A 27,118-nucleotide genomic window follows, 5' to 3' on the forward strand; every position below is an offset into this window, starting at 1 on the left:
TCCCTCCCCCTCCCTCCCTCCTTCAGTCTCCTGTCAGCAGCAGCAGCCCAGAGTCTCTGCACCGCTGCAAACTTCACCCACAAGCAGAGAAACGGAGAAAAACGATGCTGAAGCTGTTTAGTTCATTTTTAACGGACTACAACCCGACTTTATTTTAAGGTAAGCATATTCTGAGAATTGTTTTAACTGTTTCGACTCCATAACTTACTGCTTATTGACGTGATATCGTTCGATATGCTTACTATACAATCCACGGTTAAATATAAGTTAGACTGTTCATAACATAATGTGCACTTTTTATCCTTTCAGATTATGACTTTTGCACTGTTATGACCATATGCGTCATTGACACTGGGATGGCTTCTTTTAGCTTCAAAGCATTTAAAGTTTTCTGTTGAAAATGTAGATACTTCATTTTTGCACTAACACCTGTATTAAAACGACACCAGCTTTGTTAGTTTAATGATCCATAAGGTAGAAAAAATAGATTTTCAGTCTTAAACCAAGGCTGAGAGTGCAAGACAGCTAAACTGCTTGTACATTGTAGATCTTCAAGATTTTGCCTTGCCTAAAATGAGGTCCAGTTTAAATCAGATTTGATAGATACCAGTTTGATTCAATACTAGTAAGGTTTATTTAAAGTTACTTGTGTTTAGTTACCAAAAATGCAAGCATACTCGAACTGTTTAAGTTGTACAAAAAGATAGGCAATATTTTGATAATCAAACATTTCCCATGTCCTGTGCTATTTAGACTGTGTGTAAGAGTTTTCCAACAATATTCTAAGAACAAAATCCGAGAAATTATCCAATATTGGGCTCATAGGATTTTTTTCTTTTGCCCTGGGAATTACCTTTGATAATCCTGTAAAAAAAAATAGCTGTCCGTGCACAAAGTCCTGAGTAATGTCTTGTTTTAGTTACAAAAACATGCATGCAAACTCATGCATATTGACTATACTGCACACATTCATTGCCATCTTGAGGACAGGAATGATTTTGTGCCATTTCGTCAGTGATCTGTCTAACCTGAAGATCTTAATTTTTTTACTTAAGAAAAAGCTGAAAAAGAGAAAAAGTAGTTTCTAAATTGCATGCCGCATGTAAAAGTTATAGAGTGCAGAGGCCTAAAATTTTTGATAATCAGAAATATGAAATCTCTGTGGGGTGTAGATGGCGTAGTGGTTAGGTCGTGTCCCAGGTTCTAGCCTTGCCTGCGGCTGCTTTCCTGCATGTCTAACCTCCACTCTCTCATCCCTATTTCCAGTTCAATCTGCTATGCCCCTCTCTAAATAAAGGCATAAAAAGTCCAAAATATATTCTAAAAATAAATGAAATTCCCAAATGGGTGCCTAGGACTTCAATTTTTGTTGCTGAGCTATTGACACAGGTATCGATAGTTTGATTTGTACAGCATCTTTTCAAAACTAGATTGCCGCCTGAGGTTATATGGTTCGACAAAGCGTTGGGCACTGCCACCTCACAATATGTAAGGTAACAGAGAGCTTTGACTTCCAAAATCTAACCGGTGCCCTTAAGTTCAAGCGTCGGTCAGGACAGGTATGGGAGACTATGTCGCTTTGGCACCTCACCGCGTCAACCTTGGACCTGTGCTGCTCTGGCCACCTGATGGCCATCGTCCAGGCCTGCGCCAGGCCCTTGCCCCATCTCTCCAGGTATGCTCCTATCTGACCCATCCAAGATGCGCGTGGTTGCCCCCCTGTGTCTGGACCAGCCGGGATGTGGGCATCCAGTATACAGTGAGCCGGATTAAGCCTGGGAAACCATGCAAGGTGCCTGTAAAAACACGTATGACTGACTCTTCCTACCCCTTCTCTCCTGAACGCGTTAGAATTAGACACACAGTCTTGCTGATTATACCTAAAAATACGCTGAAGACAAGTTCAACTGGCCATCAGTCAACAACCAAGCCTCACAAGTATAGTAAGACCGAGAGGACCAAGGACCAAAAGACTGTTGACTTTCACCTACATGCTCAGATACCAGGAACGCCACGCTGTCTTGCTCAGCGAACCCATCGCTCCAAGCCCAAGCCTGCAAGGCAAGCGTAGGTTTGTGTCCAAATTGACAAAAATCCATCCATGCTTTCCTTAAATATTGAGCTGACAAGATTTGCTCATCCTTGAGTCAGTGGACATTTGTGCAAAGTCTGGAGAAAATCCCTCAAGGTGTTCTTGAGTTTTAGTGTTCACAAGCAAGGGATGAAGTGAAGCCCAATAACCTTGACATTTGACCTAAATGTAACCAATACATCCTTGAGTCAGAGTGGACATTTGGGCAAGGTTTGAAGAAAATCCCGCAAAGCATTTTTGAGATTTAGTGTTCACAAAAATGGCTTGGATTGCCAGACAGATGGTCAACTCAAAAACATAAAGCCTCTGGTTCTGGCTATCGCTGACAGGGAGGCATTAAAAGTAAAATCTGATATCGTGACAGTCTTTTGCACCTGCTACATCTCTGCATAGTCAGCTGTTCTTCCTGGGTGTTGCAATTATGTAAACAAAGTTATGTAATAGATTAATTGAAGGCTTAATCACAGCTGTAATAATCACTGCTGTGGGCGTGGAATATGGCTGAATGTCAGTTTGCAGCATTTCTCAGCTTTAAACCTCAACCAGTGAGAACTATCAGAGCTTTAAAATGCAAAACATTCTGTCCTCCTTTACAGCCTAGCTTCCCATTAGTTGCATTACTGATGTGTTCAGTGTTTTTGGTCATTTTTCATTAGAGAGTGTTCTTTGAAATATAAAGCTTGTGTCCTTTATATCACCGTGACTTTAGACAGCCTTACCCCTCACACAGTTCCTCTTAGAGCAGCTTGTTTTCTCTTGCTCTGTTCTTGGTGGAAACATCAGAATCAATCGGTCACTGTGCTCTCATACAGTGGAACCACAGAACAACTGTTTCAGAGTCATGCCAGCTCTCAGATCAGTGAGTTGGCAGCCTGTAGGGGAGGTTTCTCAAGACTGTACTTTCACCATCCAAACATCTGTTGAATTCTTCTAGAACTAGATCTACTGTAAATGCTGACATTTGTCCCACACAGGGAACAACGAATACACTAAGACCAGCTAGATAACTTTAAAAAGATATCAGTAAGTTGGGTTGTATTAAAGTACTTGACTATAGTAAATATAGTCAGTCTCAGTGCCCCTTTAAGGGGCGAACACTCAAGGAAGCAAGGCTATGCATTGCTATGGGTGGGTACATTAAAATGCATGTACTTTAATTTAGAGTTGCCCCATCTTTTGCAGATATGGAAGGCTTTCCACACAATTTTGGAGGTTTTCTGCAGGAATTTGTGTCTGTTCTGTCTGTAGAGCATTCATGAGGTCAGGTGCTGATGTTGGACAAGTAGGCCTAGCTTACAATCTCCGTCCCAGTTCATCCCAAAGGAGCATGATGTGGTCGAGGTCAAGCCACCAAACTCATCAAACCATGTCCTTATAGTCCTTGCTTTGTGCGCTGGGGCACAGTCATGTTAAAAGGCCTTCCCCAAACTGTTGCCACACAGTTGGAAGCATAGCATTGGCCAAAATATCCAAACTCTGGAAAACAGCCCCATGCCATTATCCATACTCCATTAAACGTCACAGTTGGCATCCGATCTACCAAACCTAGACTCACCCATCTGACTGCCAAACTGAGAAGCATGATTCGTCACTCCACAGAACATGTTTCCACTGCTCCACAGTCCAGTGTTGGTTTACATCACTCCATGTGACGCTTGTCAATTCACTTGGTGTGAGGCTTGCATGCAGCTCCTCAGCCATGGAACTCTGTTAATGAAGCTCCTGCTGCAATGTTTTACATTAATTCCAATAGAAGTTTGGGACTCTACAGACTCCGCTCTGTGATTTTACATGGTCTTCTGCTTCATGGCTGAGTTCCTAAATGCTTCCAGTCTCTTATAAAATCACTATCACAGTTGACTGTGGAATATCCAGCAGGGATGAAATTTCACGAACTGCAAAGATGTATAAATACATCCTTTTTTGTTTTTGTCGATGGGTTGAATTGCTAGATTGGTTGTCTACAGCAGTGGTTCTCAACCTTGGGGTAGGGACCCCCTTTGGGGTTGTGAGACACAGAGAGGGGGTCTCTAGATGCCCTAAAAAAGTATTTTCTTTAAATTACACTGTTGCCACTTTACAACAACTTTCCCGAATTTCAATCCCTTTCCGTAATTTTTCCCACCAATTTTTACATATTTTTGCCACATAACATCTATTTTTGTCCGTTTTAAACCTTTTCCACCACTTAATTTCTGCCTGTTTGTGCCACTAATAAAACAATTCTTGCCGTGTAAGTCTAATGTTGCCACTGTTGACCCAATTTTTGCCCCATAAACCCCTTTTAACCACCTTTTTACTCCCAATTTTTCCTATTTTAACCACATTTCCTTATTTGTTATGTCCATTTTTGCCAGTTTATGCCATTTCTGCCAATATCTGCCTATTTTTTCTTTCTCAGTTAACCATTATTGCTAGTTTATATTAATTTTTCGTCCCATTACAACAATATTCCACACATTTTCCATTTTAAAGCAATTTCAGGCACTGTTTGACTCCTTTTTACCATTATGTATGCCCATATTTGCCTCTTTATCCCCTTTTTGCCATTTTTATCTTATTTTTGCCACTTCTTATCCACTTCTGCTACTTCTAAAGCCCATTTTTGCCACCTTTTCCACCATGTTTTGCCATTGTTAACCCATTTTAGCAATTTTAACCCATTTTAATTCTTTTTAAGGGATTTACATTTTTAAGAGGGCTATTTACAACACAGATGAAAAAAATATAGTTGTTTCTTAGATAGGAGTGGTTATTTTTTCAGGTTAAATATTAAAAGGTTGAGAACCCCTGATCTAAAAGGTTAAATCCTGAGAAAGCATTTTTTACAATTAGCCTTTTGTACAGGAAATGGGATGTGGATGTCTAATTTTCTAATACCTAAACAGCCAATCACATATCAGCAATAAAGGCTATGCCTACGTTCAAAGCGAGCATCAGAACAGGGAAGAGGCAGAGTTGTTTCAGTGACTTGTCATGGTTGTTGGTGTCAGATTAACAGCTGAAATATTACTCATGTGTGGTGATGCCTTAACTCAAACATCTCTTCTTTTAATGTATTTTGTTGGCTCAGCGATATAGAGAGGAAAGAGAGAATGAGTGTGAAAAGGAAGTTCATGTACAGCCACCGAGCTGCTCAGTATGATATATGTAATGAATTCACAGCCTGATAACATCAGTAACATCATAAAACCAGTCATTAGACTCAGATGAGATCACATCTATAAATCTTCACAGTGAGAAATCACTGAACACTCGTGTGTGTGCAGACCTTGGTGTGTTTGCCACGTTGCAGCAGCAGATCTTTGTAAACTGACTGCATGCTGTATTTTAGAGCTGTGTGTAATGTTCAGGCTCTCCTGACCTCAACCACAGCACACTGAGCTTTAAAAAGACCGGCAACACAACCCTCTGTTTGTTTGTGTCTTTAGTCGATGTATGTCCAACACATCTGTCTGAGAATGTCATCAGAGCTCTCAGTGAAGTTTGCGGCTCCTTGATGCCAGATGTTTGTCTCGCACGATAAATCTTCTTGCATAGGGATTGTGACGGAGGAGGGAAGCATGTTTGTGACAGATTTATTGAAATATACGGGTAGAAAAGACATCAGACAGAGAAACGACGTAGTGAATGTGTTTCTCATCATCATCATCCTCACGTCTTATATCATATATCCTCTCTGCTTTTGCAATCAGAGCATTGCACTTGTTTATGGAGGTCTGCAGGTACAATTTACAGATAATAACATGTTAAGCAGATCTAATTTTCTCTTTAAGGGTTTCTTGTGAGGCAAGTTCTAAAACTGAATTTAAATGCAGGTATTACACTTCATTATGCATAAAGAGATACATACCAAGCTTCATTTACTGTGATAGTAGGGTAGGAGAAATTAGCAGCTATAAAAGTTGGAGAGAACATGCCAGTTGCACAATTTGAAACTGCAAATTCTGCGTCAGTGGACTGGAAAATGAAAGGGAGACGTGCTTGCTAATTAGGGATGAAGTATCTACAGATATGATTTCAACTTAACTCATAGGGCTGCCATGTTAGCAGAATTTTAAACCTAAATACAGTCATGGACAAAAGTATTGGCACCCCTGGAATTTTTACAGAAAATACACCATTTCTCCCAGAAATGTTGCAATTACAAATGTTTTTGATATACACATGTTTATTTCCTTTATGTCCATCAGAACAACACGACAACCACAACAAGAAAAACAGAAGAAATAGCCAAAATTGACCTTATTTTACACAAAACTCAAAAAATGGGCCGGACAAAATTACTGGCACCGTCAACTTAATATTTGGTTGCATTTATGTTGTCATTAACAAAAGCTTGCAGGCATGCTTCTGTACACAATATTTTTAAAAGACTATTGTGATGTATGTGCAGCTTAGGATGGCTACAATTTTATGAAGGAATAGAAAAGATTGCTATAAACTACTGAAAACTTTTAAAACCAAAGTTTTATTATCATTTACTCTACACACTGGTTGTCAGCCTCTCTTTCTTAATATCATCATCCTCTCACCTCTTTGCACCCCACAGGCTTTAATCTGCTTTCTAAGCTTCATGCCACAGAGCCAAGGGATCACTAGTGTTCAGGAAGGAGCTAAAATTCACCACTCTTCCTCCTCCTCTTTATGAATGATCTCTATCCTAGGTGAATCATTCCTTCTACCACACCTATACTCCCTTTGTGAAGTCCTTTCTGATCCCACTTGCAGTCAAGAGACAGTAGCAGCCGGCCCTGGTCGTCTGTCCCGTTAAAAAGTGGGATTAGTTAAAGATTTAGGGCAGGTAATCTGATCCCTGCTTGTGCCCAGCATGGGTGGCACCAACACCTCGTTGGTTTAGTTATATCAGAGGTCCAGATTGTTCTGAGGCTGCTCTGACATTAATCCAACAGTATGCGGATTGGAGAGGTCACGTGTTTGGAGCTAATCACGGGCCTCTTCACAGTTTATTATGGAAAATTAGACACAGGCCCCCCACAGCTGATAGTAAGAAACATGCCAATCTTTGGGAGGGGTTAATTCATGGACTAAATGTTGTTTAAAAATCTGTTGGCAAGATTTAAGTAGGCACATTTCTCTGTAGTTTTATATATATATACTAGGCCAGTTGGTTCAGTTCAATAATGCACAATAATGAAACTTATCTGTGGCTTCATCAGACTCATGAGCCCGTCCTAGGATATTCTTTCAAAAGCCACCCATTGAAGAGGAACAGAGAAGAGAAAAATAGATGTATTATACAGGGGAAGTGACTCAGCACAACATTTTAGGATTTTATTGAAAATCTCTGGAATTTATGATTATTTATGGCACCACTTTAAAACCAGCACACCCAAGAAGTCTTCTGAGAAATACCAAGGACTATTGGAGCGATGTTGTGGTGTGCAAATCAAGACAGACAGACAAACACAACACCAATTTTTGAAGTCAGATGTGCAAGAGTTTGCTAGCAAGTTGTGCTAATTGAAAGCAAATATTTAATCCTTGTTTATGTTTCTGAGGAATTCAAATTAGGGAAATGGACCAATGATTTTAATATTGATACCTTTAAGCAATGTCATGCAAAACATTGCTGGTTACTTCCAGAAACCACTACATGAATGGGTAAATACACTGTTTTGTATTTATGCTGAACAGAGAGATGTTGTGAAACTCTGAGCTGAGAAGGTTAAAGTTATAAAACCTCTACCAGTTTTATTCCTGATTTATGCTAATTGCTCATAAAAAACAGAAACAGAGAAAACTTAGCTGTCCTTTTTTAACTGCTGTTCAAAAACAACAATATAGAAATAGAAAAGACAGAGACGAAAAGACGAGACTTTTTATGCAAGCAGCAGTTCTCACTCATGATAAAAAAAAAAAAGTTGAAAAAGCAGCCAGAAAATCCTTAAACTTGGACGACTGTAAGGAGAATATATACAGCAAAAGTACTCCAGAGATTACTCAGAATTATTACTCAATATTGCTAAACGTGAATGTCAAAATATTTGGCTATTTTTGTGGACTGACTGATCTTCTTATAATCTTACTGCTGTAATTGGTTGTTATTGTAAACTCTTATACTGGAAGGTTTACTCTGCAGAGGTTATTGGAAAGTTCTTGAACCGAAATTGAACTCTGTACAAAACTCAAATAATTTTATCTCAGAAGGTTTACAGCCTACAAAAGAGATCAAACAAACAAAAGCAGCGTACAGGCAGCTTAGTGCCAACAGATCTATGTTAAATCACATTTCTTAATAACTAATAAAAACAAAAACACCTTAAAGCATTCAGGACCTAGCTGATCCTGGAGGATACAAACATTGTATTGTAAATGTGTTCTGTTTTAAGAGAGGCTGAGTAAAGCAGAGCTGAGAGAGGTACAGGGAAGTTAAAAATGTTCAGGGCCCTCAGTGGGCCTCCTTTAGTGCCTAATGGTACAGTTCACCAAAATCTGAGGCTGATATAAATATCCCATTCTTCTTTGCAAAACTGCTTCAGTTCTGTCAGGTTGCACGCGGATCAAGCGCAAACAGTCCTTTTCAAGTCACGCCACAAATTTTCTATTGGATTGAGGACTGGGCTTTAACTCGGCCGCTCCAGAACATTCCCCTTGTTATCTTAAACCATTTCTGTGTAACTTTTGCTGTATGCTTCGGCTCATTGTCTTGCTGGAAAATAAATCTTCTCCCAAACTGAAGTTCTCTTGCAGACTGAATACGGTTGTCCTCCAGGATTTTTCTGTATTTTACTACATCCATTTAACCTTTACAAGTCTTCTAGGGCTGCTGAGAAGCATCCCCACAGCATGATGCTGCCTCCAACAAACTTCACAGTGGGGATGGTGTGTTTGTGGTGATGTGCAGTGTTCCATGTCTTGTCTGATGGCCTAAAAGCACTTTTGTGGTCTCATCAGACGAAAAGCCTTTCTTCCACTTGTCCATGTAGTCTCCAGCATGCCTTTTGGTGAACTCTAGTCAAGATTTAATCTGAGTTTTCTTCAATAGTGTCTCTGTCTTTGCAACTCTCCCATAAAGCTTTGACTGGTGAAGAACCGCCCAAAGGTTGTTGTCTGCAGAGTCTCTCCCATCTCAGCTGCTGACACTTGGAGCTCCTTCAGAGTAGTCATAGGTGTCTTGGAGGCCTCTCTCACTAGTCTCCTTCTTGCATGCTCACTCAGTTTGTGAGGAAGGCCTGATCTAGGCAGATTTACACATGTGCCATATTCCTTCATTTCTTCATGATTGATTTAACTCAACTCTGGGGGATGTTCAGTGCCTTGGATTTTTTTTGTATCCATCTTACATGGAGTGTTCTTTGTCTTCATGGTGTAATGGTAGCCATGAATACTGATTAATCAGTGACTGTTATTTGTTTATGTCAAGAGAAAACAAATTATATTTATCAGGATTGATTCATAAATTTAATAAAAGGGTAAAAAATCCAAGGGGATGAATACTTTTTATATTGTATTTTATACTGCCATGGCTGATAATATCGTACTTAGTTGAAATCTCAGCCAGGCATCTAGCCCAAAACCCTTTCAAAATTCCATAGACTTCAAGTTGTTTGACGCAGAAGTGTTAAAATGTGAGCACATTTTAACAAAGTGTGATTTCAGTCAAACTAACACATTAAATGGATTTTAAGTGCAGTTTCAGTCAGGCTAACACATCAAGCTGAGGTTTAGTTTACTGCTCAGTAAACAGAGAGAAACACTCCTAGAATCAGTCAGGCCAAAGTTTTCAGTGGCTGAATTTTGTCCCTGTGCCTGAATGCTGTCTCGGTCTTTCCTCTGATGTGTAACTCTCTTCTTTCTCTCTCTTTCTCGCCGTCTGCTCTCTCAGCTGGCCTCAGGTGAACTGAATACAACACGAAGCCCCCTACCTGGAAAACATCGAAGGACTAAGTGGATTGGAGACGGCAGGGAGCAAAGAGGGAGTCAAAGAGGGACAGAAGACAGAGGAGATTAACAGCTAATCCAGGGAGCGGACAATCCTGCAGGAGCCTTATCTTTTCCTTCAGAGTGATTCCTGCATAACTCTTTCTGGATTACAGCACCTCACTCTGTTCCCCCTGCTATCTAAGAAACATCATCCTCCTTTTTACACTTTTCTCTGATAAAGTCTCAGAGAGCTTCAGAGAACAGAGCAGCAGGGGCGACACGCCTGCTGATGGGACGTCTGATGGACGGCGTGGTGCCACACATGGATAAACCTCTTTAACAGGAGACGGTGCACGACACAAGATCCCCCCACCTCAACACTCTCTCGAAAGCAAAACAACTCATCTGAGAGGTTTGGATCTATTCGGCTCCAAGGAAACAGGACTCTCTGACAGTAAGAAACTTTAGTATTTACTACATTTAGACATGAAGCTGTGATTTTTTTTTTCTTAAAAAGGCAGCATTGTTGAAAGTTGGAGAGCTGTAGAAATATGCTGGAGGAATTTAAGGAAAGGCTGAGCATTTCCAAGTGAGTTAGTTATCCTGTGTTTGTGCCATCTTTGTTGAGAACAGTGCATGCAGTGTGGTTAAAATAAGGTTAGAAACCACAGAGACAGCTCAGACAGAAATCACCAGCTAATCCCTGCAGACTAACCTGAAACCAGATAAAAGTGAGAAGGGAAGAGCGTCTGGATCCTGTAAGATTCCCAAGCTAAGTTATTTACTCATTAAATCAATTATGCAAATTGGAATTGCCCCTGTAGATCAGTAACTGGTCAGTATCGTCTGTTTTCATATTAAATACATGATTGGTAGATTGGTATTAATGCTTGTGGTCACCAATCCGATCACCTGTGGTTAATACTGTCGTGTCTGCGGCTGAGAGAAGCACGCTGTGTGTGGTGAAGGGTAATTCTGTAGGTTAATTGAACTGACAGCCAGTATGTAGTAAGCACATCAGCACTGTGAATCAAATGTAGCACCTTTGACTATCAGCTTAAAAAAGTTGTCAACTTGTCTGCTGCTGCAAATCAGTCATCCTCCTCCAACCACAGCAGCCGGAATAAGTCACTCAACTGTGTAGTAAGTCACATGTGGGCTGTCAGCATCAATGCATCGTCAGTAAGTAGTGGAATTTGATTGCATACCTTATTGTCCCTTACTTTTAAGCCACTTCATTGTCTCCCTGCAGCCTCAGTAAGATAAGTCCACCACTCCATAATGTCCTCTTCAAGTTTGAAAAGACAGCACAGTGGAGAAGTCAAAAGTCATCTGCACCAGCATTGTTTAGCATTTTTAACGCCCTGGGTGGGAAAAACGCGCCTGGCATCATCATAGCATAGCCTTGTAAAGCAGATAGACTGTCCAGATTCCATGTCTGTCAAAGCTCCAATCTAAAATGATTATGCCAGGTCTGACCAATCAGCATTATTCTAGGAGAACATGATTGTAGCTACGGGTGGGGTTTAGTTGCAGTAGAAACTGATAGCAATGGCTGCTGCCAGTGTAGCGATTAGCTGGAATGCAGCTGTGGTAAAACAGCAGTTTTATCAGAACTGGGCTATGTTTTGTCACTAAAAAAGAGCACAGAACCACACTAAAATACTCTTGCTTTTCCCCTGACCTGCTCCAAATAAGTTTGCGTTGATTTCATTGTACTGTAAGCCGATATGCACAATGGTTGTTGGTGGATCAATTAGCTCAAATGTATGTACAGCAACAGTTTTTTCTGATCTGGGCTAGGGCCGGGCAAGTACTTGCAAATTAGATTAAAGTGTAATATGGCCAGCTGCAATTTTCAAATTGCAGAGGGTGCAATATTTCTTTTACCTGAAATTTGTGTCAAAATACCAGTCTAAAACTCTTTTTTCGCAGCAGAGATGTTATGCATTACATATCATGTAATCATTCTAGTGGCATATTTTTAGAATAGTATATTAAAAAAAATCCTATTTTCTTCACTTTTGTATGTTTTTCTTGTTAAAAATGAGAATTATATAAACTTTTCATTCCCTTTAATACAGTGGTTCATATCCAATTTGCAAAATGAGTTGAAATCATCACAATTAGATATATATTGTGTTGGTTATAGTTTAGAAGGAATTATTGTTTGTTTTGTTGGGAAAATACACGAGATTAGGAACTTAAGAAATAATCACATATTAAACCGCAAATGCAATATTGGGTAAAAAAAAATCGCAATTTGATTATTTTCCTGAATCATTCAGCCCAAGTCTGGGCCACATTTCATTTTGAAAAAAGGAGCAAAAAACCACACTGGAAGCTTCTCTTGGCAGAGAAGATGTTTTTGCATTTCACCTGACCAGCCTCAGCTTGAGTTTTATCCACCAACAAGCTCCAATGTTCATAAACTCTAAAAGCCCCTGCCTGCTGAGCTCACATTACCAACTAGCTGTGCATGCCTTCTACCTCATCCTGTTCTGTTGCTCTGATTGGTACATAATGAATGTGACAGACATAATAATCGTCCAATCAACATCCGAGACATTTTGAAAGTCACGCCCATCCTAAACACTTTGTATGGGAAGTTTCCAAGATAAATGTGAAGTATATGCTATGCAGTGGGAATATAAAACAGTCTATCTGGTGTTTGAGGGTACTCACAGCACTCTCAGTCAAAAACAAATCAGCTTTTGGAACAGAACTGCGCTTGTCAGCACAGAGAAACCAATCTGACTCGTTTTGTAGGTAAAGTTTGCAATTCTACAGCTGCAGGACAGGATTCCTTTATATTGTTTGATACTTTCTTCTTGATATAAATACAGAAATATGGAGCACGCCGAGTATCCACTGAATGGATACTACCAAAAACTAGAAAAGCAGAAGTCAACTTCCGTTACCAAGGAATAATAAATACTGATATGAAATGTTGTGAAACTCGGGTTGTAGGTGTAGACAGACTGTTCCCTCATTTCCTTTTCAACCCATAACAAATTCCCTTTTCCATGGTTAAGTTCATGTCATAATCATTGACTTGAAGCTCCATTTTGCCTTTCAAAATAAAAGCAGGCATCTATGCGTACATACAAATATCCTAAGTTTGACCTGCAATTTCCACATAGAACGTCTGTGCTGTGCTCTGCAGTGCCATGGCTTTGCTCTGGCCGAAGGCAGGCGACCTCGCCCACTGGAAGCCTGTCTAGAGTGCTCCAATGTGGCGCACAGCCCTTATCACCGGGCAGAGATCACGGGAGAACTGCTAGGTCACTAATAGTATGTCAACTGTCAGCAGAATATTTGGGGTTTTATCATCCATTCCAGTATAAGTCCATGATATTACGGATTCTACCATCGGGTGAGTACATTAGGAATTTAAAAGGTTAATATTTGCTTAAAGGATGTGTGGTTTAATGTAAAATTCTTTGGCTAAATGTCCTCAAAATTTAACTTTTCCTCGTCAACGGCGTCTTGGTAGCTCTGTGATCCACTGACCTCTCAGTGACCCTTTGCTCTCACTGCAGGATGAGACATAATGTTGATATCGTGACGATTTATGGTCGGGAGTTCGTGCACTGTGTTGTATTTTGAAAGAACCGGATATTCTACGCTTGTGACTTCCTGTTTGGAGCTTTCTGATCAACAGGAATTGACGCAGTTTGGCAGCAGCCAACACTGAAAATAGACCTGCAGTGTATCTCCAGCGAAGTGGCGCTTCAGGGATGTGCCGTCGCCAGACTGGAGTGGGGGCAGTATAATTATTCAGACACACAATATTAGATTTTTGCTGATAATTGATATGCCCATATCTACAGATTCATTAAATCAAGTACTGATATCTATCCTGATAATTAAATATGTTAACCAGACCAAAGATATAGTCCTTTGGACACAGGTTTAAGCATAAACAACAAAAACAACTTTTTGTCCTTAAAACACACTTTAAAGTTTAAAGAATGAGGATGAATGAAGAAAACCTCAGCTGACATAGGTCCTGTGGTCTAGCATAAAACTCCCCAGAGTTAGTATATACGGCCAAAATTTACAGTTGATATAAGCTGATATTCACAACCAAAATATCAGATGTAAATAATATGTAAATATCTGCTAATACTGATATCAGGACGATAATTTCGTGCATCCCTAGTTAAAGGTGCAGTGTGTAAAATTGGGAATATCAACATCTAACATTTAATTCTAGAATGTGATGCTGATGTCTCTGGCAATAAATTTGGCAACCTGTGAAAGTGGATTAAAAAAAATATGTAAATGTTGTTTGGTTCCTTTTGTGGTACCATGGAAACATGCAAAATGCAAAAATCCAAGATGGCGACGTCTGTGGAGGGGACCCTCCCTATTTGTGAGTAAATGGCCTATTCTGAGTTATTTTTAAAAAATGTATTCAGATGAGTAAACACAAATTAAGAAAGACCTTCTTATAAATATTATGCTTCAAGTTTTTTCTGCTAAATGCTACAAGGCTAAAAATTACACACTGCACCTTTAAATGAAAACAGTGGAATTTCAAAAGGCCACCAGAGGAGGGATAAAATGCAATTAACTATAGAAATTCCAAGAGTATATGGATTTGGAAAAAGATTGTTTGACAGCCCTATTAAAATCTAAGTTAAAATCTAAAACACAGGATAAAAGCCAGTTAGCTGAATCAACCAGACAACATAACGTCACATGATGTGTTTAAAGGCGACGATAAATAAAACATCATCAAGTTCAAATGTCAAATGTAACTTAAAGTAAAGAAAATCAGGTTATACTGCCACCTACAGGAGGTCCCAGTACACTACAAAGCTAGGTAGACTGACCAAATACTACACCAGCTGAATTATTAAAATACTAAATATGACTGATATCTTTCTGATCTCTCTCAATGGAACCAGCAGCAAAAAAGATGATTGTGGCCTCACTGGTGCACTGCCCTGAGCAAACGTGTGTAAAAATCCCTCTTACCACAGCTTAAACATACAAACACTTTGATTTGAATAAAGAAAGCACATGTTGAGACAGTTCGATCATTTCTTTAGGGAATTGCAGCATCTGCTGCAGCAACTTATCACCTTTTGTTTGTCTGAAATTCCATCTCACTGTGTTCTTGCTTGCTGCTGGACTTTGTATTTTTAATCCGTCATTTGCAGAACCAAATCTGATTCAGTCAGCCCAAAACTCTCCAAACACTCCATGTGGTAATCAGAGGAAAGAATTAAGACGCTGGAATTCCTCTTCTTTGTTTTTGTTGTGGTCTGGAGCTGCTGTTCTGCTGGAGAAATGAGTTTTTGTTTGGTCTGTTTAGAGCTGTCAACAGTTTTTGATACTTTTCTATGCCATGAGTTTCAAACAGTATTTTGAGTTAATGATCAAAGGAGAGATGTAAAGATATAATATTGAAACCCAACATCCAACAACCCCCCTCCAATGTTAGCTGGAATAAAAGACAATCCATGCCAAAATTAGAAATAAAATCCATACAAAATAAAATCCAGATATATGAGAATTGTGTTATGCTGCTGCACAACAGCCGCTCTGGGAAATCTTAACAGGTATAGCAAATTTAAACTTCACAGCACAAACTTTTTCTTTATTGTGAGAGGAAAAGGGCAGTGGAAATATTAAGAAATCAGCTAGAGAGGAAGTGGGGATTGATGTAGGAAAGGAGCCACAGGCCTGATTGAACCCGGGTTGCCAGCCTCCAGGACAACAGCCAGTGTATACGCTGCATGCAGAAATAACCATGAAGTAACTGGTGTAAACTTAAGCCGCAATGGTGTCAATTACGTCAAATAAACAATTAAGTGTCAATAGTGTTTCCATAGCAACGAAAAGCACAGAAGCTTAAAACAAAACACAGTTCTGCAACTTCAGAGAGAGAGCTCTAAAATGTCTCCTAAATAGCACAAAATCAGCCGGGATCAGATGTTCCTTTAAATTAGGGTTTCAGAACGTTTGATACTTTGATACTTTTCCTATACCACCATGTAGTTAGTTAGTATACTGGTATGTTAATACTCACATGTTGGAAAAAAGCATGTAGACTTACAGGAAACACACAGCTGTCATATTTTTACCTAAAGAGAAAGTGCAGTGGGTAGATTGCAGGTCTGTTGGCCCAGCCTAAAACTCCACTATCTTATTCATTCTGAGAAATTAACCACTATGAAGTGCAGTTTTTTAGAGTCCTCTTTGATACTAGTATCAATGTTTTTCCGTTATAATAGAAAAGTTGTGTAATTGGAGAAAAGAGTTGTGTCATCAAATCTGGTATCCATCATGTACTTTTTAACCCCTTTCAAAAAAGTGTGTCATATTTTAAGGGAATTGTTAAGACACTGTTGCTCAGCTCAGTTGCATTTGCATAAGGGAGGCCTAGTTATGTTTTTGCTGCTGCCATGGGCACATACTAATCATATTTAGTAATAATAATAATAATAATAATAATAATAATAATAATAATAACTTTATTTGTTTAGCACCTTGGTTTACAAAGTGACAATAAGCAAAAACACAATTAAAACAAAGCATCATAACACAAGCTACACACTTTAACACACGTCTCCAACACTTTCCAAGAAACAAAACTGAAATGTTTTGGCCTAAATAATGTATTATTGTATTAGTACTTATATTTTCTTTCAAATTCCAGAGGATGGGGCCCTCCCCGATTGTTATTTAGCACCAATATTAACTCATCTTTGACACTTTTTAGCCCCATTTCACTACTTCATCTGGCCATTTCTGCAACATTTTTTGCCACTCTTACCCCATTTTGAGAATTTTTGCCACTTTTAAGCCAAGTTTTGCCTCTTTTTGCACATTTTGCAACTCTTTAACCCCTTTTAACACTTTCCTGCCAATTATTGCCCCTGAGTGCCACTCTTTAACCTCTTTTCACTACTTTGCCGGGATATTTTTTGCTATATTTTGCCACCTTAAGCCCATTTTTGATACTTTTTAAAAAATATATCTTTAAAATGTTTACTTACAATGACTGACAATGGATTTAAAAAAAAAAAAACAGATCAAATGTTAAGTCATTCTTGAACTATTTCAATATTAATTGTTTTTGGTGGATTTAACAGAGACTGCAGAGACTTAAAGCCAAAAGATACTCTTAAAACCACAACATCTTCTTTTCCTCTTTTTATGAATTTAATGATCTTCTGGGGGAAGCTTTGGGGGGCCTGATGTGGCCCTCGGGCCACCAGTTGATGATCAGTGACCTAGACGAATTCGGGCAACACAGGAAACCAACTACATAAAAAGAGACCAAGGACCAGAGATATGAGAGCATTAAAAATGAAAGGAAGAGACAAAAAAAGGAATATGAATCAAAACAGTAATAAGTACAATGAAAATAATTAAAATGTACAGGGATTAATGAGTCATAATACAAAAAATAGAAAGCTAGTAGTGAGAAAATTTAATCACAATAAAAATCATAATAACGATAATAATCAGGTATAAAGGACACAGCAGCATAGGAAGGTAAAAACAATCCAGCATCCCTGTGACCCCCAACAGGTTAAACGGTATAGAAAATGGATGGATGGACTTCCATTGTAGCTCTGATTCAGTCTCTTTGACCCCTGACAATATTTGAATTCTCACACAGCTGTGGACTGGGTTTTGTGAAGTCTACAGTCCAAGGTGATGCATTTTGGATCTGATTTATTTCAGTGTTGAAACTTAATGGATGGCACTAAGACTCCAAAAATGTTATTAGGCATAAAGGTGGAGAAACGTGGAAACATGCAGACTTTGACTTTATAAACTCAGCATCATAGTCTCATCTCAGAGGTGAATCTGGGTCTATCAGTGGATGAGCAGACGTCTCCGGCTGTGTGGAGAATCGATTCGACACACATTCTCTGTCTCCTGAACGACCACATATCTGCGTCTTCTCTCCTCTCTGTCCTGGTATTTATTCTTTTCTTTCTGTTTTACAGTGGACCTGAAACCGGATCTGAACCTTGCCTGACATGTATCCAGAGCTCAGACACTCCTGTTGGAATTAAAGGGACATTGCACAGTTTTTCAGCCACCATGAGTCTGGGAAAGATGCCTGCAGGGATTAAGGGCCTAGTGTCTGGCTCTCAAGGGAAGCGCCGCTTCAAGAGTGAGCTGTCTGTGGACATGATCAGCCCGCCGCTGGGTGACTTCAGACACACCATGCACGTCGGTAGAGGTGGCGATGTGTTTGGTGACACTTCGTTTCTCAGTAACTATGGGAGCTCGAGGGAGCCAGGGAGTCCAGACTCAGCCGGCAGCTCCAGGACGACGGGGTTCTTCACACGCACCTTCAGACATGTTGGGAAGAACTCGGTGAATAGGGCGAGAGGAGGCTCACGTGACCTGTCGTCACCGCCGCCGGACATTTCACCCATCATCAAGAACGCCATCTCCTTACCCCAGCTTAACATCGACTCTCCCAACGGGTGCCTGGAGAGGGTGCTGTTCCCTAGCTCCATGAGCTCCACAGACGACACCTTCTATACATACGGTGAGATAGTTAAGAGAATTAGGAGTAAAGGAAAGAATTTACTTTTATTATTATTATTTTAGGAGCTTTCTTTTTAGCCTTTATTTAGATTGGACAGCTGAGGAGAGACAGGAAACTACCCGCCAAGCCAAACCGGCACCTGAAATATGCCAAAGTTTTAGATATTTCAAGATGTTGTTTGTGATGCTGCCAGTTCAATTGTACCAAAAGTACTACAACTTGAAAAAAATCCATCACAATTGCAGACAAACTCCTGCACATTGCCTAAATTGTGCTGAAACACTGGCCACATTATTGTAGTTGGTACTTCCAATAGTACTAGTTCTAAAAATATATATCTCAAGCCGTATTTTTAACCTAAAGCTACCAAATTAGAAGTAAAGAAAATACTGTCTAAATTGCATGAATATGTTAGCAGTGTTTATAAGAGGTTGAAGATGGAGAGAAGACATCTTCACACTCTTTTCCTAAAGTTAAAACCATACTTGTGCAATTTTAATAGTGTGCTGGAGTATGTCTACAATTTTTAATCATTTCAAACAGAAAATTAACTATGATTAGGTGTCACAGTTGAAAGTTGCACAGACAAAAATTGTTTTGTACCATGCTCATTCAGGTGCGTTTGTGGTAAAATAAGATTCTCCAGAAAATACACCATTTATCCCATAAATTGTTGAATTAACAAATGTTTTTGGTATACACGTTTATTTCCTTTATGTGCATTGGAACAACACAAAAAGCAGAAGGAAAAAACAAAATTGACATAATTTTACACAAAACTCAAAAATGGGCCAGACAAAATGATTGGCACCCTTTTAAAACTGTGGGTAAATTTTATTTCAAGCATGCAATGCCCATTTAAACTCACCTGTGGCAGTAAAAGGCGCTGACAATCTAGAAACCTGAAGCCAGTTAGAATGTCTAAAAGTTGACTCAACCTTTGTGTTGTGTGCCTGTGTGTGTCACACCAAGCATGGAGACGAGAAAGAAGAGCAGAGAATTGTCTAAGGACTTAAGAAGCAAAATTGTGGTAAAATGTGAACAATCTCAAGGTTACCAGACAGTCTCCAGAGATCTTGAAATTCCTTTGTCCATTGTGCGTAATATAGCCTAATCAAGAAGTTTATAACCTATGGAACTGTGGCTAATTTCCCTGGATGTGGACAGAAGAGAAAAATTGATAAAAGAATGCAATGCAGGATAGTTAGAATGGTGGATAAACATCTTCAGTCAACTTCCACACAGATTCAGGCTGTCCTGCAGACTCAGGGTGCAAAAGTGTCAGCTCAGACCATACGTCGTCATCTGAATGAGATGAAGCGCTATGGCAGGAGACCGAGGAGAACCCCACTGTTGACAAAGAGACATAAAAAAGCCAGACTGGAGTTTGCAAAAATGTACCTGAGTAAGCCTCAATCCTTCTGGGAGAACATTTTGTGGACAGATGAGACTAAGGTAGAGCTTTTTGGAAAAGAATGTCATTCTACTGTTTACAGAAAATGGAAGGAGGCCTACAAAGAAAAGAACACAGTACCCACTGTAATAAAACAGGCAAGGAGTTATGAACCATTCAGCCACTTATATCATAAAAATTCACAAATCAAGATGCCAGTGAAAATGAAAAAGCTTGTCAGGCTGTCCTAAAGTCAGAGCGGAGGTTTGTGCAGAGTCTAAGGACAGTTCCTCGAAGGGTTCTTGAGATATTTTGTCCTCAATAAGGTCCAGATTTAAGGACGGATAGATAATCTTGTAAACATAATGCCATCAGCCTCAACTCTAACAGGTGCCTAGCTTCGTCTCTGCACAGTTCCAGTTAGACGCTGATTAGTCAGCAGAACAAACAGAGCGGCAGTGAAACACTCCAAACACTATAAATATCAGTAAACACACAGTGTGAGGTTGCCCTCTTTCTTTAACATCACTGCGCATTCCTCCAGGACGACCAGCAAACAAACACCTTTTCTACCTCATCTGAGGTCGCCTAGGTAACACCTGTATACAACCAGGCCGACACAAACACGCACAGCTGGTCCCGAGGGTATTTCCTCTCATCTCTGTGTGCATGAACACATACATCATTACAGACTGACCAATCAGAGCTCAGCTGACAGACGTGTGCTGGAAACCCCCTCCGCCTACATCCACACACTCACTGACACACATGAGGAGGAATTTAACAAACTGTGGGATGACGGCATACAGAAAGAGAGAGACAGACGATTTTTAAATCTCATGTTTCATTCATTCCACTTTAAATCTTTTATTTTCTTAGTTTGTTTAGATTTCGTTCCTATGCACAGCTTTGCAGATTTAAGTTTACCAGTAGTGATAAATCAAGGAAACTATTAGATGAAAAATATATCTGTGATAATCTAACACAGCAATAAGATAAATAAGAAGCTATTTTACATTTAAACATCTTAAAACATGCTGTACAGATCTTATTCCTCACTCATCATGAGAGTGATTTTAAAGTTTTTTATCTTATTTATTTATTTTTCCCAGGGTGTACTGGGACTTGGCTATTAACCCCCTGTCTACCAAATCAGCTACATTTTTTATCCTGAAACTATGTTGAACTACGTTCTCCCTGTTAGATTAAGCAAATGCAATAATAACTACTGTAAGAATAACAAGGGTGCCTACATATTTATTTTCAACATATTTTTTTAATGATATAATCTTATTATTTTTATGATCAGAGGTGTTAAAAAAGTACCAAGATTACTTAAAATAAAAAAAGAATAAAAATTCCATATAAATCATAAGACAGGTGTGTAAGAGAGGATGCAATGCCCAAATAAAAACTACTCAATTAGAGTAATATGAGCTGTAGTAGTTACTTTCCATCCCTGCAGTCATCCATAGTCACTGACATTAAAAACCAGGGCCAGTACAAATGCTGCACAGTTTATTATTAATGTGTGATTGCAATCATACTGGACAATATTGGGATTTGTAATTGATTACGATATAATATGTAAATGGTACCATGAGTCTACTTGCTTGGCTATAAAGGAAAATGCAGAGAATAAGGATTGTTAGTGGGAGTGCATTTCTCAAAACAAACTACAAAAGTGCTTCTTCAACCTGCAAATGCAGTGGCACTATTGTAAACTCAGAGGATTTTCTCCAGGTGTTTTTAAACATTTTAAGCACCACTTAATGTAAAAACAATTGCAGATTTTTAAGCTATAATGCAGTTGCACAATCATGATTGCAGTTACATAAATCATGCAGCACTGGCCAATACCAGTGTTTTAAATAGCAGCTGATGACTGATACCAATGTTTTTTCCTTGTTTCTTTTGCTGTTAGACTCCCACTATACCAACATTTTCTCTCGTTTGACCATGAAAACAGATCAGTTTGTCCCAAAGGTGACCACTTCTTCAACATTTGTCCTTGCCATGCTTATGGCCAGGGTTTATCAGCAAGCCGATATCACTCGACATGAGTTTTTACTGACGCATCTGTGCATCCCCATCAATATGGTTTGAGTTTTACTGTCTGATTTGGTAAAAAAATTACCACAGGGTTCTTAAACAGAAGAAATTAAGGATGTGTGATGTTGGATTTTTGTCAATATTAACAAGATAATTGTAGCCGATAACAATAGTACGTCAGTCCTTAAAACATACTTTAAAGTGTAAGGAATGATGATGGATTTAGAAAAAGACTAAAGCTGAAGCAGGTCTGTTATTCCAGCCCAAAAGTCCACTAGCTTTTTTTGTTCGTACAGCCAATATTTACTGCTGATAAATGCAGATTTCTAGAGCCAAAGTATGAGTGGTAAATACTGATATCATACCAAATATTGTGCATCCCTAGAAGAATCGGTAAAGAATGAAGATATCAAAAAGATATAGTATGATGCATGTACAATAGGAGTAAATAAAGAGCTGCATAGTTGGTGTTCAGTATAAATGTCTACAGAGTGAAACCAAAGACACTGATGTCTGGGCATTAACATTTCTAAGGAGGATGAAAAAAGACTGTGTTGTCAGATCAACATGTCTCAGCATGTAGTCTCTATCAGGGTCTGTGCTCGGCTGTTTCATGAATCATCACGGCTTTTTGAGTTTCACTTCTCCTCAGATTCATGTCTCTGTTGCTCCTTTCTGCCCGCAATTTCTCACTGGTCACCTCTTCAGAGCTTTCCTCTGTGCCAAAGAAAGTTTGCCTGTCTGACTGTGCACTTTCTGTATAACTGTGGTGGTAACAGTCTGCAGTGTGTTACTGGGTTGTTTCATACTGCCACCTTGTGGCATGAGAATGTAAACTGCCAGACCCTGCCTCTATTTAAAGGGGACCCTGTAAATAAGACACCTTGATGAGGTTAACATTAGTGTTAAAGATTTGATGGAACAAAGAGATGGAGACCTGCCCTTCATATTTTCTTCTACATCTTTGATCAACTGAAATGGCTTTGTGACCAATCTTTGAGAAGGCCCTTGATTATATATATTTGAAAAATCACGTTGGCTGCCGTTGTTTTACAATACATGGTTCCAGTTGTCTTTAGTTGGGATCTTTTAAGTGACTCAGTTGTGTTTTCTCCTCTCTGTGTTCAGGTCTTCAGTCAGGGTTTGTCACTCTGCCCCGCATCTCTCGTATTGAGCGTTCCTTTCAGGACGCAGACGTCAGGAAAACTTCTCTGACTCGCTCCGACTCCCTCACCTCGTTCCACGTGGACCTCGGTCCCTCCCTCATGACCGAGGTCCTGAGCTTCTTCGACAACCCGAGCTGCCTTCAGATGACCGTTCACAGTCAGGATGCCGTCCACGAGGAGGAGGATGAGGAGGAGGAGGAGCAGGAGGACAGCTCAGTGACGGATACGCCTGTGCAGAGCCCTGCTGAGACTTCACCCAGCACCTCCACAGGAAGCGGCTCATTCAGGAGGAACATAAACAGCAGGGTGCGCTTTGTTAGCTCTAAGAGGACAGAGAGAGAGGAGGAGGAGGAGGATAGGAGTTCACAGAGCACCGGGTCTCCTCGAGAGAGGGAACCAGGGATGGAGGCAGAGCGTTTCCAGCGGGCGGCCGACGTGTTGTCTCGTCATTACGGAGGAGGATCGTTCACAAGAGTGAGAAGAACGAGCAGCAACTCTGCATCTCCTGCTCTGTCCCACAGCCCCAAAACACCGCCCGCCTTATCAGAGGAGGAGGAGGAAATCAAGGTGTAGACGGAGGAGGCGCTTTATGTACAAGACAAGAAACTTCATGGATTTAGAGACGTTTGTGTATGGTGGCCCTGAATGGCAAATGTAAAAATATTACAAGGCTGCATAAATGTTTCACCAGAGGTCAAAAAAGGGTTCACCAGATGCAAAATATTTCAAAAGTATATCAGCTGTAAAAAGATTTACTTGCATTTTTTTTTCTTTTATTTGCAGAGTGAAAATTTTTTAAACTGATTTAGAGACATTTTTCTCCAGTGTCCCAGGAAGGCAAATGTAGAAATATGTTCAGGTTGTGAAAATGTTTTACCACAATCCTTAACATTTTTCTAAACACAAGCATATTTCAAGAAAGTAAAAACAGATCTAGAGACGTTTTTGTATGGTGGCCCTGAAGTGCAAATGTATAAGAAATTCAGGGCTGCAAAAACATTTCAGGAAAAAAAACAAAACTCTCTACTTAAACACAAAAATATTTAATCTGCAAAAAAAAAAATACTTGGAAAAATGTAAAAAATATATATATATCAAGATATGTTTTGGTTGCACTTAATGGAAAACATAAAAATTTTCCAAGACTACAAAAACATTTCCTTAGACTTCATACTTCATTACACCCAAATAGTTTTAAAATATTAATCTGCAAAAAATGCTTGCAAATAATGTTCTTCATTCTTTCTGAGAGTAATATAAAAGAACACATGTAGAGACGTTTTAGTATGGTGGCCCCAATAGGCAACTGTAGAAATATTTCAAGACTGTTAAAACATTTCAATAAACACCAAAGCCATTAAGCTAAAAATATTATTATTAATATTTCAAAAGCATTCCATCGCAAAAGAATGCTAGCATTTTTCACTTTGTTGCAGGGAGTAAAAGTTAAAAAGAAGAGGACTAAGAGATATTTTGAAAAGGTGGCCTTGAAATTCAATTGTAAAAAAAATAAAAAATCAGGGCTGCAAAAATGTTTCAGTTAAAACCAAAACCATTTTACTAAACAAAAATATTTAGGTATTCATCTATAAAAACAATTAAGTGCACTTTTTTCTTGCAGAATGTAAAATATATTTATGTAAAAAAAAAAATAAAAATATATATATATATATATATATACCCAATATAAATATTTATATAAGTAAAATATATCAAATTATATTTAGAGTTGTTTTGGTACGTTGGCCTTGAAAGGCTACTGTAAAAATATTTTAGGGCTGCAAAAACATTTCAACAAACACCTGAATTGAACTAAACAAAAACCAAAAAAAATGTTTTTTTTCCCAAATAATTAATACACAAAAAATACCTGCATTTTCTGTCTTGCAGAATGAGATGTATTTTTTGCAGTATGTAATTTTTGTGTCTTCTGAAAATTTTGCACTTTCTGTATTTTAAATTTTTAAAACGTATTTGAGTGATATTTTTTGGTGTCTGGTGAAATGTTTTTGCAGATATTAATAATTAATACAGTTGACCTTCAGGACCACCGTACATTTGGGGTACTTTCAAGGCACTAAACAGTGTTTGCTATTTTTGTTGAACTTCTATAAACACTTCTCTTCTCCTCACATTCACACATGAGTTTCTTTGATCAACTTTGATTTGGATTTCTACAGGATGGATTTTTGGTTTTGACCTTCCTTTCACTCTGATGTCATGATTTTGTTTTCAGTTTATTGAAACACTTTTATTAATAAAAACACTAAATGATCCTGATGATGCAAATTCACTCACATCAGGATGAACTTTTCCTACTTTATTATCACTAATGAGGTTTTCAGGTGTCACTCCTGCTTTAACGGTTCATTTTAACTCAGAATCACTCAGTGAAATCATCATGGTGGTCAGAGGCGAATAAAGAAGTTCAGGTTTAAAGGCTGGACTGTCACGCTGAGCCTCATAATTAAGGAACGTTGATTTATATGAACTGTGATAAAAATGTACAGAACTTTAATCAGAAATAACAGAAGTAGTTGTATGGTTGATATTCCTTTTGAAGTCTACATGTATGAAGAAATGTTTATGAAGCGTTTATCAGTGTTAGTGAAGGTTTTTATAAAAAGATTTGGCTGCACAAATAAAGGTCACTTCATGAAATTTCTACTAAAGTTGTCCAGAAGTTTTGATATTTTTATACCACATGTTTGAAAATGACAATTTCTTTCATTTCAATAATTGATTGTATTGAGAAGACATGAGGCTTTAAAATATTCAGATCCCCAGTCATAGTTTTAAGCAAAAGCTGAAGAAAGAGAAGGTGCACTTTCTGAATTGCACCATATTTTATTGGGTCTCATTCACCAACCATTCTTAAACTGTGTTTTTAAAACTGCCTTATGCAGGTTTTAAGAAGATTCTGACATTCAGCAAAGTTTTCTTGGTATTTTTGGATTTGTTTTTAGCTGAGAACAAAATCTCAGAACACTCCAACTCACCAACGTTTGACCGCTGATGTGACAGGATAAAATATTTAATATGGCTCTTATCAGCTCTCAGACATGCTGATTTAGGAATGTCATAACTGAAAAAGTCATGTATGCACAGATACATGACTTAAATATGGTGAAGTATTAAACATTTAGTATTTAAATTTTCACTGGAAAATGTTAAATTCTTTATAAATAAAGCACATGTATCGGAGTTTTATATTTTCACCAGAGGTCAAATAAAGGTTTCACCAGACGCAAAATATTTCTAAAGTATTTCACCTGCAAAAAAAATTTACGTACATCTACTTCTTTTTTTTTCTTTTCTTTTTTTAAATTTTTTTATTTATATATATATATATATATTAAAAAACAGATTTAGAGACATTTTGTATGGTGGTCCTGAAAGGCAGATGTAAAAATATGTCCGGAATGCACGCTAAAACATTTTACTAAAACTCAAAAAATTTTGAAAGTATTCCACACAGAAAAAACTTCGGGGCTGCAAGAAGATTTCAGAAAAACACCAAAAACCTTTAATTAAAAAATACTTGCAATTTATTTCCTGCAGATTAAAAATTAAAATGTGAAAATATATATTTTAAGAGATGTTTTTGTATGTTGGCACTGAATGGCAAAACATAAAATATTTAAAGACTGCAAGAACATTCAATTAGACTTCAAAAAAGATTTCATCAATATCTAATCAGCAAAAAATAATAATAATAAATACTTGCAATCTATTTCCTGCAGAATGTAAAACTTTAAAATATATATTTTAAGAGATGTTTGTTATGGTGGCCCTGAATGGCAAACATAAACTTATTTCAGTACTACAAGACTATTTTATTAGATTTCAACAAAGATTTGACTGGACACAAAATATTTTATCTGCAAAAAAAATTCTTGCAATTTGTTTCCTTCAGAATGTAAAATTAAAAAATAATTATTTTAAGAGATCTTTTGGTATGGTGGCCCTGAAAGACAATTGTAAAAATATTTCAGAAC

The 27,118-nt window shown here is 38.4% G+C and overlaps 1 protein-coding gene across 1 annotated transcript; it reads left to right on the top strand.

Annotated features, from left to right (window-relative positions):
* The first annotated feature begins 37 nt into the window (after window positions 1–37).
* Window positions 38–25,748, top strand: cdc42ep1b (CDC42 effector protein (Rho GTPase binding) 1b). Its single transcript, XM_041817058.1, has 4 exons — window positions 38–159; window positions 9,942–10,433; window positions 17,956–18,509; window positions 23,083–25,748. The coding sequence occupies exons 3-4, from the start codon at window positions 18,053–18,055 to the stop codon at window positions 23,691–23,693; spliced, it is 1,068 nt and encodes a 355-aa protein (XP_041672992.1). The 5' UTR covers window positions 38–159; window positions 9,942–10,433; window positions 17,956–18,052; the 3' UTR covers window positions 23,694–25,748.
* The last annotated feature ends 1,370 nt before the right edge of the window (window positions 25,749–27,118 follow it).

The sequence above is a fragment of the Cheilinus undulatus genome, linkage group 21 (assembly GCF_018320785.1).
Source record: "Cheilinus undulatus linkage group 21, ASM1832078v1, whole genome shotgun sequence".
Lineage (NCBI taxonomy): Eukaryota > Metazoa > Chordata > Actinopteri > Labriformes > Labridae > Cheilinus > Cheilinus undulatus.